The 16,377-nt window shown below is 47.1% G+C and overlaps 3 protein-coding genes across 6 annotated transcripts in view; 1 reads left to right on the top strand and 2 right to left on the bottom strand.

Moving 5' to 3' along the window:
• Nucleotides 1-94, bottom strand: part of Chdh (choline dehydrogenase) — a 28,417-nt gene extending 28,323 nt beyond the window's left edge. The window contains exon 1 of the mRNA XM_034497322.2: nt 21-94. The gene's annotated coding sequence lies outside the window, so the exon portion shown is untranslated. The remainder of the gene's footprint in view (nt 1-20) is intronic.
• Actr8 (actin related protein 8) overlaps nt 21-16,377 on the bottom strand; it is a 29,178-nt gene continuing 12,821 nt past the window's right edge. The window contains exons 12-15 of one of the 3 annotated variants that reach the window (XR_004606446.2): nt 15,614-15,777; nt 14,286-14,469; nt 3,818-3,989; nt 21-3,287 (exon numbers count right to left, since the gene is read on the bottom strand). Coding sequence is in view for 2 of the 3 variants with exons in the window: in XM_034498558.2 (XP_034354449.1) it covers nt 14,326-14,469; nt 15,614-15,777 (308 nt within the window). In the remaining variant the exon portion in view is untranslated. Of the gene's footprint in view, nt 3,288-3,817; nt 3,990-11,670; nt 12,419-14,285; nt 14,470-15,613; nt 15,778-16,377 lie in introns of those variants that run through there. The other 2 variants (XM_034498558.2, XM_034498559.2) reach the window with 2 other exon arrangements.
• Il17rb (interleukin 17 receptor B) lies at nt 400-13,632 on the top strand. 2 transcript variants are annotated; one of them, XM_034498562.2, is made up of 11 exons: nt 400-529; nt 2,397-2,421; nt 3,115-3,255; nt 4,938-5,065; nt 5,653-5,779; nt 6,973-7,020; nt 8,273-8,415; nt 8,788-8,853; nt 9,877-9,976; nt 11,014-11,109; nt 11,918-13,632. In XM_034498562.2, exons 1-11 carry the CDS (start codon nt 470-472, stop codon nt 12,481-12,483), a joined length of 1,500 nt encoding a protein of 499 aa, XP_034354453.1. In that variant the 5' UTR covers nt 400-469; the 3' UTR covers nt 12,484-13,632. The 2 variants fall into 2 exon arrangements, with proteins under 2 accessions (XP_034354453.1, XP_076787453.1); XM_076931338.1 differs by lacking the exon at nt 400-529 and adding an exon at nt 595-732.

Raw genomic sequence — 16,377 nt, 5'->3', positions numbered from 1 at the left:
AACCGAAGCTCGCTACTCACCCGGGACAGCTCCGCACCTGGGCGGTCACTGAAGGACCGGAGCCAGGAGCACCGAGGAGGCGGTGGCCGCCGATCCTCGCCTGCTGCGCTTTAACTGGCGGCCTCGAGTGTCGCGTGCTTTCCTCGGGCCCGGCCCGGGCTGCTCCGTCCGACTCCAGGCGCGGGTGCAGTCGTCCCACCTGGCCTGCGGCACTCACCTGTGCGCGGGGCTCGACACGCACCGCGTCTGCAGGAGCTTCTGTTCTCTCTGACCCGAGTCATTCACACCCCGCCCACCCCAGCAAGTCCCGAGGGCGACAAGGCGGCCTGGGATCAGGCCAGCGCCCGCCCCGGCTAGGGCAGGGCAGTACTGTGGGAGGCGGAGCCCGGAAAACTGCCTCAGGCGCCTGGATAAGAGGACCCTGCATCTCCTGCCCCAGCTCCTCCTGGTGGTGGGCGTTGGCCGGGCCATGTTGCTAGTGTTGCTGAGCCTGGCTACACTGTACAGGAGCGCCCTGCCCGGAGAGCCGGTAAGCATCCCCCTCCGCCGTGGGCATCCTTTCCCTCGGTTCCCATCCTTTTAGCTGAACCCTGACAAGCATATGAAGATCTACCAGCTCAACTGTCCAGGAAATTGTCCATGAACCACCCTCAGAAAGGGGCCAGATTTGCACCCCCTGAGATAACCGCATTGGGCCTTGAACTCACCAGCTGTCTGTCCTCATCCTGGAAGGTATCTGCTGCCAGACTGCTTGGGGACGGGGGTGGGGGGGGGACGTGAGGTTTAGAACTGTCACAGATGCCACCCTGGGCATTTGAGTTCGTCTAGTCTTAGTATTCTCCTAAAAAAAAAGGGTGCTACTCCACTCACACAGGTATGCCTCGTCTCCGGGTTCATGATGACAAACAGGACAGTATTGCTTACATCTGTATTGGCCATCTATTGGGTCAACAGACAGCCTGCATCTGTCTGCTTGCTTGCTTTTCCTTTCTGTCTAGGGCCATGTTGACTCCTGAAGGCAGCTTTCCTTTCTTCTCCAGTTCCCACGAATGAATCTTTCTAGTTATTCAAGAGGAAAAAGCTCATCCTCAACAAGGCATTAGATGCAATCCCTGTCTGTTCACACAGGACAGGTGTCCTTGATGACTGTGGAAAGTCAAAGCTTGTTTATGGTGTCCTGACGATAGCAGCTGCTGTCCTTACCCTCTCTGTGCAAAAGGAAAATGGTCCTGAGGGCAGCTGTGAGGAGAATTGAAGGAACTCTACTGAGCTGTCGCCTGGCTTTCCCTGCCCCTTGCCTTGCTACCACTCAACTAGATCTCGTTCCTACTAGGTGGCTCATTTGTTTAATAAGAGAATGAAGCAAAGGACAATGGATGACTTCATCCAAACTAAATTTGCTCCATCAAAACCTTTGCTTCCTGCCTTCAGCAAGGTTTTGGAAATGTGAGGGCTGAGATCCTAGAGTCCCTTGGATATGTCACATTGTGTCTTGCCACTGAAGATTACTGACAACTAAAATAAATGTTTTAGGCTCAATATACTATTTCCAAACCATAATATTAATTTTTTAAAATGTAAACTTCAAAGAGTTTTCGTACTGGCCTTTCATAGACAACAATGCCTTTTACTTTTTTGAAAGCTGTTTCAGAAAGATGAGATCACAGTTCCCCCCTGGCTTTCTAAGTAGCTCAGCTGAGTTCTAGACCAGAAAAGAAGCATGACATGAGCCTTTCGGGGGTGGGGTCCTGTAGGCCGCAGCCATGGCTACCTGCTTTCTCCTCCTCTCTGCACAGCCAACCCTTAACTTGGAGAAGTTAATAAATATTACATTGTCCTGAAAACCAACAGTTAAGTATTAGATGGTAAACGGGGCCTCCCCGTGGCCCTCAGTAATCCAAGGCAGGAAAAGATAACATGCACGGAGCCTACTGGATCTTCAAGGGGGTGAGTAGCTGCCAGGAAACCAGGCACACCAATGGCCAACCCATGGTCCATCACAGCTACAGTGGGACAGCTTGATTCCCCTCAAGTTGTAAAGTGCAACCAAACTAGCTCTTCTCTTTCAAAAAAATTGAAAGAATTTTATTTTTAATTGTGTGTATGTGCATGCACACACACACATACCCTCGCCCTCAGAAACCAGAGACATTGAATTCTGGAGCTGGAGTTACAGGCAGTTGTGAGTTGTCCGATGTGTTAGCTGAAACCTACATGCAGGTCCTCCGTAAGGACAACACGCTATCCTAACTGAACAGCTCCCAGCTCATCTTTCCTTTGAAAACTTGTTACTTGTGTACGCATCTAAAAGAAAAAGATGCTTTGCCTAATTTGGTAAAGTAAGCATTGTAGTTTACTGACTTCAACATGACATTTGGTTTCTTTCTTCCCTGCAGACTATTCAGTGTGGCTCTGAGGCAGGTGGGTGCATTAGAGAACTGGAGAGGTCACGGGAGACCAGGCACCGCATGGTGTGTTGCCTTGTTAACTAACGGTAGTGAGGTTCTCAAGGTGGAATTTGGGGAGTAAGGATGTGTTTGAAATGGGCTGGCCTCCTGATGAATTAGCACACAGACAGAGTGGGACTCGCCATGCTAAGTTGGAAACAGTACCTGCCACCCCACAGAGGGACAGAGATTAGGGTGCAAGGGGGGGACACCACCATTGGGAGTAGGCAGCAAATGTTTTACACATAGGTACCTGACATGGTAGCCTTTGAAGAATGGGTGGGTTTTTGTCCAAGAACGTGATGAGGGAGAATGAGCTGGAAGGCTCAGTGGTGGCAAAGGTGGGGGGTTAAGGGAGAGCTGTCATACATAGTGTGGGCTAGCTGGCTGGAGTCCTGGGTGAGGCTTGGAGAAAGGAGGACTGGCATTAGTAAACAAGTCAAACACCACACACACCCCTGGAACACACTGTGCTGTGTAGTTTGGGACCATGAAGCTGAGAGAATTTATTCAGGTGCTTAAGCCTGCCAGTATCCAGGAGTTTGGCTCTCCTCAGCAGAAGTGAGTTGTGAACAGGTGGTCGAACAGGAGAGATCACTTGGAGGAAGTAACTTCTGACTGGGCTTGAAACAGGAGTGTCATATTAAGTCTCCTTGCCTCCTCCCAGGGCCATCTCCAGAGTGGATGGTCCAACACACACTCACTCCGGGAGACTTGAGGCACCTCCAAGTGGAACTTGTCAAGTCAAGTGTTGCGACAGAGGAGTTTTCAATTTTGATGAACATAAGCTGGATACTCCGGGCAGATGGTAAGTTTGCATCAGTCACAGTGTCTACTAAACTAGAAATGTGAAGGACATAGGACCCATTAATTCCAGTCCTTGGCACACACCCCAGAAGTACACAGGCATATACTATCCTAGAATGTATACAGTAACACTATTCATAACAGCATGCAGATGACCAAGAGCAAAAAAGAATCACAAAGTGGAGACTTTGGAACTCAATATAGCAATGAGAAGTGTGTGTGTGTGTGTGTGTGTGTGTGTGTGTGTGTGTGTGTGTAACAATATGAATGTCCCAAACACAAGCAGCCAGAGTACCAAGAGCTATACAACTGTATCTGTAATCATGCCTACAGTGGTACATGAAAGAACAAAATAAGTAGTTTGATATCAGGATGGGGGCTTGGGAGCTACTCTGGCTTGGAAGTGATTCACAGCATAGGCAGTACTGGGCTGGGCAGTCTTTGGCTGGGTGTGTAAGTGTGCAAAGTCACTGATGACAAAGGCTTTCCTCAGTCATATTTCATGGAAGAGATGGTTCCCCTCATTTTAGAAGCTCTAAACTCTACTTAGGTTACTTTCTTACTTTTCAAATGACATCATCAAAGTCCCGACATTCTCTCCAGATTATGTTGAGAGCAACATGTGAGTTCCTTACACGAGTCAATCCAGGCACCTTAATGCCTATGCTTCTGGTTTCCATTTGCCAAGGCTAAACTTGGTTTCATCAAGAGTCCATTTGCTCAGCACCTGGGAGACTAAAACAGGAGATTGCTACAAGTTTGAGGGCAATTTGGGCTATTTACTAGTTCCAGGACAGCCTGGGCTACAGGGTGAGACCTTGTCTCAAAAACTCAAGGAGGTTGTGGAAAGAGCCAGGAGAAGGGTCCCTTTGAGTCAGTGGCAGGCTTCATCAGTACGTTTTTCAGAGTAGTAGGAGAGGCAGCCAGGGATGCCCCAAACAGGTATTGGATCTATATGAGTGGAGTGGGGCTGGAAAGACCAGGGCAGGCCCTCACGAGAGTCCTGTGAGATGCTACAATAGGCTTTGGCCCTACACCAAGCAGGGTGAGGTCTTTGGTTGATGTTGTTACGGACTTTAAAGGGAACTCAGAAATACAGGGATGGAGGAACAGACAGATGAGAAAGTATGGTTTGTATGGACATAGGACAGTCAAAACAGGCATAGTCTTGTACTGATGCTTGGAGGGTCTTTGTAAAAAAAAAACAAAACAACAACAAAAAAACCCAAAACCCAAAGTCAAGGCTAAAGCCGGAAGCATCCATTAAACCAGAAATATGCAGTGTTTAGGACCCATTCATTCCATCCTTAGGCACACCTAAAGTACTAAAAGAAGAATATGTGTGCACTGAAAGATGCACCCTAGGATATGTGCAGATTCCAAGCACATGTCTTGTCCTCAACAGGACAGATGCATCACTAACCACAGGCACTTTGTACAACTCAGGCCAGCCTAGGAACAGCAGGGGTCTTGGGCTTTGGAATTTGAATTTGCACCTCCTGCTGATGAGCCGCAGAAATTCAGGCAGACTACCTGAGACTCCTAAAACCTCATTCACTCCATCTGCAGGTTGGGTACCATGGTACACATCAGACAAGGCAAAACTTTTAAACTACTGAGTACATGTGAGCCACGTAAGTGCTAACCTAAGGAAAGCAACCTCCCACTTAACTGTCTCTGCAGCCAGCATCCGCTTGTTGAAGGCCACCAAGATCTGTGTGAGCGGCAAAAACAACATGAATTCATACAGCTGTGTGAGGTGCAACTACACAGAGGCCTTCCAAAGCCAGACGAGACCTTCTGGCGGCAAAGCAAGTACTTCTAAGCTGTCCCTGACAAACCCTTTGTGTGGGGAGCACGAGTAGCATGCTTCAGAAAGGCCTGATGATGCAGAACAGACCAAAATGCCTGGCTCCAAACTCTACTTGTCTGCTCAGTGCCTGAAGAAGGCAGCATCTTTGAGACTCAATACCCAACAAAGTGAGGGGAGCTGAACTTAAATTGTATCCTGGCTCTAAAATGCCACACTTCTCTGATTCTGAGTTATATCAGTAGATTGGGCTGGGCCTATTCTCTACATAGACACTGGCCAGAGACTTGTATCAGCTGGAGAATAGAGAAGCTCCATTAAATGACAAATGAAAAGGGGGGCAGGGGATCTCAAGGCTGAAAACCTAGGTTCAGTCCATAGGACCTACATGGTAGAGAGAACAATTTCTTCAAGATGTCCAAGTTTCCACATGCACTATGGCATGATTCCCAACTAATGCATGCATGCATGCACACAAGCATGCACGCATGCACGCAATACATAAGTGTGAAACATTTTACAAATGAAAACGGCCCCACACAGCGGCTCTGCTCTTGTACTGTACAGATGCCTTGCTTTGCTTTGCAGTGGACATTCTCCTACGTAGGCTTTCCTGTGGAGCTGAGTACACTCTATCTCATCGGTGCCCATAACATCCCCAATGCTAATATGAATGAGGACAGCCCTTCTTTGTCTGTGAACTTCACCTCGCCAGGTAAACGTCCTCACTTCTTTGGTTCTTCTGTCTTACTGTGTCACATATGTTATGGCATGTGGTTTGGTGCACGGAGCCTTGGGAACCCTCCGACACTGTCAGCTTCCTCCTCTGTGGACACAGTCCTAAGCAGTCCTCACTCAGGGTGGAGTGTTAAGTTAGGTAAATGTGAGAAATCATGTTCCCGGGTGCCAGGCAGGACACAGAATGCATATCTCCAAGCACTTGCCCTCGGCAGTGCAGAGCAATGGTGAAGCTTCAACTCTGGTCCTTTGCAGTTGATGCCTTGAGCCATCCAAGGGTGGCTTTGGTGTCACACCATTTTCTACACAGTACTTTTTAGCTTCCTGATGACACCAAAGCTCACTGTTTATTTGGATTTTTCTTGGGGGGGGTGGGGGGTGGGGGAAGTGTCCTTCTTTTTTGAGTTTTATTTGGGGATGGTTTTCGAAAAGTTGCAAACGTAGCATGTTTTCATGGGGCTCTCTGGTTCCGGTTCCACTAGTTGTCAGCATCTGGTATTCAGGGTGCAATTGTGAAAACAAGGAAGTAATGTCAGCGTATTTCCGGCAGCTAACAGCAGGCTCTTTGGATTTCAGCTGCTTTTCCATTACAATTTCCTCCTGCTCCAGAGGCACTCAGTCATTATGCCATCCCAGCCTCTGGCCATGCTTTATCATGACCTTGTCAAACACTATCTAGATTGTTTCCAATCTAAACTGGTCTGATTCTTGCTTTGAACGTAGGCCAGGGATATGAGGCTTGGGTATGAACCCCACAGAAGGCATTGAACTCTTCTCATTATGTCCCATCTAGGGTGTGTGATATTGTTGGTGAGGGTTGTGCCTACCAGGCATCTGGGTACTCAGCACCTGGAGCTTCATGTCTGGAAGAGGCAGAACCTATATGTATTATCAACTCTCGGTTTCCAAGTCACCTCCTGGAGACTTTTGATAAAGGTTGTACTTAAAAGAGATTACGTAAAGCTTCCATGGGAGAATGATTTTCTGTTTAACAGTAAAATGTTAAGTGCCCTGTTTAGATCTGCTGTCTCTCTCATATCTGAAGAGTGTGTGTGTGTGTGTGTGTGTGTGTGTGTGTGTGTGTGTAGTATGTCTGTCTGTCTACTAGGCACTGGGTTATAATACAGATACCCTTTACTGAAATGTAACAACTTTCATTCACATTCCCAGGCTGCCTAAACCATGTAATGAAATATAAAAAGCAGTGCATTGAGGCAGGTAAGTAGATGTAGCATTGTTTCTGTCACTTGGAGATACTCCTGACTGGGGCCCAGGAAGCTTCATCCATCCTCAGACAGATAAATAACTGAGATACAATACAGAGATGGAAGTTCTTTAAGTCACTCAGTGAAGGAGCTGCTGGAGCAGCTCTGGGCTGAGCAGCTATCCAGACCGCAGCAGGCTCTTAGGTTTACATAATACAGCAACAGCTACAGGAAACCACCCTCATCCCTATGCTAACACTTTATCCCAAATCCCACTTAATGGCAGTGCCATGGAAGGCTGTTTAATGACTAGAGAAGAGTCCCATTAGCCTTTACACCTGCTCATCACAACTGACGTGTGGTCAGTGGAGGCTCTGGGTGCCTTCTGTTTGGATTAACAAAGAGCGTGAGAATTTGTCCAAGTAAGGCCCCAGTTGCCTTCTCAAAAGACTCCCTTCACTATGGTAGACTTTTAGAACTTCCTTTCAATTATGAAGGAGCTTTTTTTTTAATGATAGCCAGTCCCTCATTCCAGCTTCTAGGGGTGAGTCTGAACTTGAGAGCAGTCTAGTCCTGTGATGCTGAAGTTAATGATACCACGGGAGAGCACTGTAAAAGAATGGAGCTGGGAGCGGGGTGAAGCCCAGGACCTGGAGTCAGCTCTCCAATTCAATCCTAGAACCAGTTCCCAGCCATGGCCCCAAAATGGTCCCTCCAGGAGGGAAGATAACCTGTGCTATTATATATACACATGTTCCTGGAAATTTGTCCAGTCTTATTTGCAAGTCATATGAGTGAGACAACGGACTTTCTGATAATTGGTCTGCCAGGGATTCCTGTAAGCTGTATGCATTTCCTCCCTTCTTTGTATTCAGTAGGGCTGGCAGCGTGTCCTTGTAAGTCCTGAGGCTCCATGTACTTCCTTCATATTTTGGGACATACCTCCTAAACTGAGGCTCTTCCTCCCACCCTAGCTCTCTCACCTCAAAATAGAGTGTGAGCACCGAACCCAGTCATAGACTAAGATCTGTACTTACTACTACCAGCTCAAGGAAGCTTTTGTAGCAAAGTATTGGCATTGGGGGTAGTCCCTAAACTTTCTTGGACATCAGATACTTTGGATTCTTGGAACAGTGTCAAAAGATAAACTATAGTCGAGTCCCTGTCTCTTGGGTGTGTGCCTAAGGGTTTAGATTTGTTTCTGTAAAGCCCCCTTGGGGACTCAGATAAAGGAGGAGTTATCAAAGTACTCTCTCAACTTGCAGGAAGCCTGTGGGACCCAAATATCACTGCTTGTAAGAAGGACGAGAAGACTGTTGAAGTCAATTTTACAACCCATCCCCTTGGAAACAGATACACCGTTCTCATCCGACGGGACATGATTTTGGGGGTTTCTGGAGTGCTGGAGGTACTCTTCCCCTTATCACCACCCTAACCCACCCCTCCCCACCCTCTAGTTTCGGGATCTTGAAGGGAAGTACAGATGTTTTAGGATCCTCTGAATAGGTTTCCTTTCAAGAGAGCCGAAGCTAACTGTTGTCTAACAGTGTTGTCTATCACTAGGGCTACCTTGATTCATGTAGTAGAGACAAGTCCCTGTAGGCATCTGGGGATGAGGAGTCTAAAATCAACTAAAGGCAGACACTCTAGGCTTCTGAAGTGAGTCCTTATTCAGAGTCTGATGCATCAGAAGCCAGTCAGGAAGAGTGGCTTCATCACTGACAGTCTCTATACGAGTGTGACTTAGAGCTCTTGACTGTGTCTCACTTGTCTGCACCAGAATAAACTGACAAGGACATCTGTGGCCATTCTGGTGAATGAGGAGAGCGAAGGTGCCATGGTTCAGGTGAGTTAAACAGTAGTCTGGGAAGGGAGGGACACTGGAGAAGTGGTCACTCCACCATGGATTCTTTCTGTATGTGCATGTGTGCTGGGATGCTAGGGGCTAAACCTAGGACGCCTTGAATTCTGGAAGTATTCAATAGCTGATACAAACTAGTCCTCTGATGCTTCTTTTTAAGAATGGCAAGTCTCTCCCCAATCAAGCAGTGTTATCAGGGACTCCTTATTGGTCTTCACTGTGGTGAGTTCAGAAAGCTGACTCTGCACTAGTATCTTTTGTTTGGACTAGTGGCTGCTGACTTTCCAAAGTGTCTTCATTTCTATTTACTATCATGGATTCTGGAAGTAATTCTGAGATAGGACAGCCATTTTATTTCCCCAAAGCCTCAGTTTTAATTGAAAATAGAAGCTGCAAATGTTTGAGGCTAGAAGGCTGGAGTGCAGGTCAATGCCTGAACTTTGAAGAGCAACTGTTCATCATCTGGGGGTGGGGGGCTCAGTTGGCCCAGGTAACTACAGGAAGTCCCTGCAGTTTACAACATGGGTATGCAGAGGGTCACAGTGCAACACCACACCCAAGTCACTCTCCACTCCCTGGAACACCAAGTACTCCGGATGTGCAAGACAGCAGACCCTGGCACCACAGTGACTGCTCCTTTCAGGAAGCTGTGGACTTTCCAAGTGCCAGGGAATCACTTCCTGCTGTCCAGGGGGAAGATTTCTATGTTTACTGGGATGGAGCTGCCCTTTTAGATTAGGGAAATACCATGTCAATATCAGGTACAAAGTTCAAGGGCATTGCAGGCATTTTGGTCTTGGGTCACCAGATTGGCTTTGTGGGCTACAGAAGTGTAACCAAGCAGAGAATTAAACATGCCAAGAGGTAAAAGCAAAAAGAAAGAAAAGAAAGGTATGTGTGTGTGTGGGGGGGGGGGGGGGCGGGGGAGGGGTGTGCTGTTGTCAGTGGGAGCACTGTAGAACATTTCCTGAGGCACTCAAGAACTTTCTGATTGTCCCTTCTCCTCAGCTGACCCCTTATTTACACACCTGCAACAATGACTGCATCCGACGAGAAGGGACAGTTATGCTTTGCTCAGGGACAAGTGCTCCCTTCCCTCCAGATGACAGTGAGTACCAGTCATTACCACAGGATGGGCAGAGAGGCTCAGGAGGAGCATTAAGTAGTTCCTGCCTGTGTGCCCAGAACTGCTGACAGATTATGCTGCTCCAGAGTTCATGGCCAGTAAGAAAGGCTTGTTTTAAATGAAGGCACTCTCTTTTAAAAGCAGGGTATACAAAGGGGGGAAGAGCACACAGGAGCTGTTCTAAGTGCCTCAGGGCTTTGGAATGGGAATCAAGGACTGGGGTGAGCAGCTGGCTGGGTCCATGAAGGGAGTATGTATTGCAAGACATTACGATTCTCCCTAAATCTTATTTGGTTAACAAATCAGGAACACTGGCACCAAAAGACGCTTCCCTGGTGCCTGAGAGCATGTTCTGGAAAATGTCTTTGGATTTAAACATGCCTTGGTTCTTTTTACGGATGAAAAGAATGTTCTGAACCTAACCCATGGGTGGGGCTGAAAGACTGTCAGCCACACAAGCTTTTGCTAATTACCCTAGAGCCCTGTCTTCTGTGTGGGCACGCTGGTGTGTGTGCATTACGTATGTACACTCATTCCGAGGATCAAAATTCTTCCAACAACAAAAACCCCAGCTTCAAACCCAAGCTGCCATAGTGCAAATGCGTGCGTGCCTGAGGAATAGAAACCTGAGTTTAGAGAATGGTTCCCAGTTCCTGCTGAGAATCCAGGGAGAGCACTGGTGGGTACACTCACTTGCTACATGCATTTTACAACCTGGGTTGGATCTCTCCTGGAACCCAAAGGAGAGAACACATACCCTAAAGCTGTCCCTGCCTTCCACACACATATCACACTAATATTTTTTTGTTACTGTTGTGAGCCTAGCCTGTAATGGCTGAACCACTGCTCCAGCCCATAGTAACACATTTTTCTGGGGGGAAGAGGCCTGGATACCAGCAAAGAACCCTTAATCACCAGACCCTGTTAAAGATCTTCTAGCTCTTGGTTTAAAAGGTCTAAATTTCCAAGAAGAGTTAAAGAATCCATTTACAAAAGGGTGACAGAGCTGTTTCCTGCAGACAGAAGCATGCTGGGAGGCTGGCTGCCTCTCCTCCTGGTGCTGCTGGTGGCTGCATGGGTGCTGGCAGTCGGGATCTACTTAACTTGGAGGCAAGGTAAGGGTGGTCACTTTTTGAAGACCCTCTAATCTGCATGTGTGGAAAAAGGAACCTAGCTAGATGTGGCAGCATAAACCTGAGCCCTGGAGAGGAAGAGGAGGGGGTCAGGTGTTCAAGGATATCATCGTGCTGTTCAAGGTTATCTTGAGCTACATGAGGATCTGTCTCAAAAAGCCAAAAAGGAGCTCTTGTACCCTGTGAGTTACTCCTACGTCATGGCAGAAGATTAACTCCATTCTTTTAAGCTAAGAAAGTCACATGAACTTTCACCTCAAGAATACTTGCATCTAGAGGATGCTGTTGGTGCCATGTTTCTATAGGGTTACAGTCGCTTTCTACACAGTCTTGCTGTGGAGCCCAATGTGGGGCTAAGCTTTATATAGGTGGAAGATCTTTACCACCTGCAGGGAGAAAATGGTACAAACCACAGTTGGCCCAACCCTAATATGATGGGTAGCGGTCATATCTGTGTCTCAGTGTAGAAGTTTTAGCAGCTTTCTTCAAACACTGTGCCCTCAAACCTCAACGGCTGCTGAGTTCATCTGACAAGAACAGGGCTTGACTCTGAAGGCTGATTTATTGATAGGGACTTAGAAATACATCTTTAAAAATGCTTTTTTAAGATTCAAGCATCATTGTTTCAGGTATTCAAAAGGACTATCAAGGAATTTTTCTTCTGTCAGGAGCAAAGCTCTAACCCTGACCCTGGCTGACACTGTCTGGTGGGGATCAGTTAGTAGTAATGTTTTAGATTACTGTAAAGGCCTGCTATGTGCTGTACAATTAACAGAGCTTCCCCCAACAGGAAGGAGCACAAAGACGTCCTTTCCTATTACCACCACGCTCCTGCCCCTTGTGAAGGTCCTGGTGGTTTACCCATCTGAGATATGTTTCCATCACACAGTCTGTCGCTTCACTGACTTTCTTCAAAACTACTGCAGAAGTGAGGTCATCCTTGAAAAATGGCAGAAGAAGAACATTGCTGAGCTGGGGCCGGTGCAGTGGCTTACCACTCAGAAGCAAGCAGCAGATAAAGTGGTCTTCCTTCTTCCCAGTGACGTCCCCACCCTTTGTGACAGTGCCTGTGGCCACAATGAGGGCAATGCCAGGGAGAACTCTCAGGATCTGTTCCCTCTTGCCTTTAACCTTTTCTGTAGCGATTTCAGCAGCCAGACACATCTGCACAAATACCTGGTGGTCTACCTTGGGGGGGCAGAGCTCAAAGGCGACTATAATGCCCTGAGTGTCTGCCCCCAGTATCATCTCATGAAGGACGCCACAGCTTTCCACACAGAACTTCTCAAGGCTACACAAAACATGTCAATGAAGAAACAGTCACTAGCCTGCCATGGTAGCTGTTCACCCTTGTAGTCCACCCAGAAGAAGAGAGACCCCGAAGCCTTCCTACGATACCTTCCAGGGACAAATGCTTTGTGATGACCCTGAAATGTACTGTATAGGCTGAGTGTAGGTACTGCTATGTACAAAACTTGCTTTAAAACTGGAGTTGGCAGAGTCAGACCTTGAGCACACATGCCTGAGGCTAGTCATTAGCTGGCTTTACGAGGACAATACAGTTATAGACAACAATGAGTGGAACCTAGATTTGCGAATATACCCAAAGCCGGGTAATGATTATCACTGAGAACTACGCACGCTGGCCATGAGGTAATAAGGCATTTCCCAGTCAGGTGTCTGGTCTTGCACTGCCCACACTCTATGCTGCACATAGGATGGTTTAGTCCTGTAATTAGTCTATTAATGAATAATCCGTTTGGGAGGCTCTCACTAATGTTGTAGCTTCCTAAGAGCCTATTACACATACAAGCTAGACACATTTTGCCTGACCAGATGATCCAGTGTATATGTAATCACTATACCGTTTGTTGTTTGTACAGTGCTTTCCCTTGCCAAACTTTTGGACAGTTACCTTTACTTTTTATCCTAGTGATGCTAGGAACTGAGCCCAGGGTATTATGCATGCTAGACAGATGCCCTGCCACTGAAATACATCCAGTTCCTCACAGGTGACTTTTTAAGTAAATATAAAACCACATCACCAACTGGATGTGGTGGCACACACCTTTAATCTGAGCACTCAAGTGGAAGAGGCAGGAGGACCTTTGTGAGTGTAATAGTGAGGCCCTGCCCAAACAAACAAACAAACAAACAAACGTATATTACCTATAATCTAGTGTCCCACTATCGCAGTTCCCAGAGTCCTTGGTTATTACATCTCTTGTTCAAGTACAAACTAATTCTTAAAGTGAAATTAGCTCTCTTGAAGTAATATATGTTTTCTATAATCAACTGCTTAAATAGAAAACCACCAAGGACTGGAGAGATGGCTCAGAGGCTTAGAGCACTGGCTGCTCTCCCAGAGGACTTAGATTCAGTTTCCAGCACCCACATGGCAGTTCACAGCCATCTTAACTCCAGTTTCAGAGGGAATCTGACAGCCCTCTTCTGGCTTCCTAGTACACTCCACAAGCATTTAAAAAATACATTGTATATATAGCAGTGTTTTGCTTGCATGTATGTCTGTGTACCACGTGTGCCTGGTGCCTGAGGTCAGAAGAGGGTTATTATGGTGCCAGCAGTGCTGTGCCCCTGAGACTGCTACAGTCCATGCTTATCTCCATGGCTCATCTGACCCACTTTTACCTGTCTCCCAGTCCTCCCCATGACAAGTCTGGTGACAGACATGGTAGGAACAGATGCCTAATAGCCAGCTAAACTATTCTGCTCCACCTACCCTGCCTTCCTTGTGCTGTAGCCCCCAGGAGTGCTCCCTGACCTGCTCCTGCCTTTGCCATGGGGGTATGTGCATGCATGCATGGGTGTGTGTGTGTTACAAAGATAGTGCTTAATTCTAAGAGGACCTTGTATGATGTGCACAGAACCCAGACTAAACACTTTAGCTCCTAACTACTACTAGAAAAAAGGGAAGAATGCCACAGCTGTTTCTGGTGGTCACATAGCACCCCTTGTGGCTACAGAAGACTGAAAGTTTCATCAGGATGGAAGACTGGACAGCAAGGTGTCCCATCAGGGACAGGGTGGACCTGACTGAAAGTAGATTATTTCAAATCAGTGTCATACTTTAACACAAAATTGAATTAATTTAATTCTAGAAAAATTAAGCTTTAAGGTCAATAACTTATAATACATACACTCTTTAAGTCTTTATGTCCAGAGACTTGGTCGTGGTTTTCACCACACAAAGGCAGCTCGTTCCCGTAACATTCGGACACCAAAGCGTTGCCATTCTCGCTGATAAATCCACAGTTCCTGAGTGGTGTCCAAACATGCCAATACTGCACCTCCTTTCCATGCAATCAGCCGGGGATCCATGTCCTACAAAAGGTAGAGATATTTCAGCAAAGGCAGGTAAGACATATACACCACCATTTTCTGCAGGTGGGGTTGCTCAGTCAATAGCAAACAAACCAGGATTTACGCCTGTGTGAAACACAGCAGAAAACTGGTTGGGGTGTACCTCGGCCACAGAGCACCTGCTTAACATGTGAAGACTCTGGGTTCAATTCCTTGAACTACCACAACCAGAACAAAAGGCAGAACTTCCCAACATGCCCATCTCTGCTAGAGCTGATGAGAACATCTAAGTTTTAATACTGAAGATGTCATTCTTCAGTACTCCACAAATAAGCCCTGTAGGCGCACACGTCCATGGAAATGGCAAGAGAGGAAGGCCCCCCCAAGACCCCTCCCTCAAAAGAAAACATATCAAAACATTGTCATGGGTTCCAAATACAGACAGGACTTATTTCTAAACTCCTGGCTTTGTGTTTCTTTTCAAAGGAATTCAAGCCAAAAAAAAAGCCTTGAAGACCTTCAGTCCCCAGACCAAAAATAGGGAGCAGTTCTTGTTCTCAGGGCAAGAGAAAACCTGCCCTGACACACCTACAGATTTCATAAAGCTAAAGTCAAGGGAACAGAAAAAGCAAGCCAGTCTTAACATTGGCCAGGCATGTCAGTAAATGCCCAAATTTGGGAGGTAGCAGCAGGAGGATCAGGAATTCAAGGCCAGCCTTAACCATGCAATGAGTTTGTGTATCTCAAAAGACCAAGTCAGGGCTGGAGAGATGGTACAGAGGTTAATAACCATCCCTCCAAAGCAGCTGGGTTCAGTTCCCAGCACCTACATACCAGATCGTGACTACTGTAACTCCATTTGCAGGTGAGCTGTTCTTATCTTCTGGCCTCTACAGGCACCATGTACATATGTGGGCACAGACATACGTGTAACACATAACATAAAATCTTAAAAACACTAAACCAAAAGAAATTTAGCCCTGAGTCCAGAGCTCTGGCCACCCCTGTGACACCAAAAGTCGTGCTCACATTTCTCTAGGTCCTTGACACTCACATCCACAGGCCTTGCCCCCTGGGTCTCTCTCCTTGCAGATCTAATTACAGTTAGATTTAACCACACTGGTCTCATTGAGTACTGTCCCACTTGAATCAGAAAATAACTCACCTTGGGCCTTGTGATCACATCCACATTTTCAATAATTCGCCTGAATGAAGGTGGCATTTTGTTGAGAATTCTGTGCTGGAGAAACTCTTGAGCTTTATGAAACATCAAACCGCCTCCCACAACCAGGATAGAGCTATACATCTTCTTTTTGGTATCATCAGATGCTGAAAAAGATAGTGGCGTCCTGCCAATTACCCACCTAGAAGGCCAATCTCCTATCTGTCACTTCAACAACCCAACAGCCTCAAGGATCGGCCCCCAGATCCACTCTCTACACTGCATACGGGGACCAGCTGCCCACTCCCATCCTGCTCCTCCTAGGATTAGAAGTGAACTCTGACAGGAGGCCCACGGAGTCCCCGTGTGGTGTGGACTGCCTGGCTAACCGCGCTGGCTTTGCAGGCTTCCTCAGCACAGATGTCACAGTATTTGAATGGCAACCCTCCAGTTATCCCTCACATTTCTCGCGTGACTCAGGAAAGCCACGTCTAGCTCCTCCAGAGAAGGAAGAATTCCTTATTACAAGTCTTGATCAGAAACCCAGCTGGGACTCTTTAGTTCAACTCTGGCATGTACCAGAGCTGTAATTTCATGATGTGTGCTAATCTCCATCGCCAGCACTAGGCTAACTGGCAGAGCAATTGTAACAGGGCCAGGGACCACCTGCACTGCATTGCTGTCCCCAGCCTCTGGCAAGGCAAGGATGGAGCAGGCTTGATTTTTGAGAAAATGCTGCATTTCACAAGCAAGACTGACCCAGTTCA

Source organism: Arvicanthis niloticus, chromosome 3 (assembly GCF_011762505.2).
Source record: "Arvicanthis niloticus isolate mArvNil1 chromosome 3, mArvNil1.pat.X, whole genome shotgun sequence".
Classification (NCBI taxonomy): domain Eukaryota; kingdom Metazoa; phylum Chordata; class Mammalia; order Rodentia; family Muridae; genus Arvicanthis; species Arvicanthis niloticus.
The sequence above is the reverse complement of the archived record's forward strand: the minus strand, read 5'-3'. Positions and strand labels throughout refer to the sequence as shown.

Coding starts and splice junctions, on each gene's coding strand:
- Il17rb (XM_076931338.1), top strand. CDS start 640: ATGAACCACCCTCAGAAAGGGGCCAGATTTGCACCCCCTGAGATAACC. Junction 733..2,396: donor GTCTGTCCTCATCCTGGAAG/GTATCTGCTGCC, acceptor TCTTCCCTGCAG/ACTATTCAGTGTGGCTCTGA. Junction 7,021..8,272: donor AAAGCAGTGCATTGAGGCAG/GTAAGTAGATGT, acceptor CTCAACTTGCAG/GAAGCCTGTGGGACCCAAAT.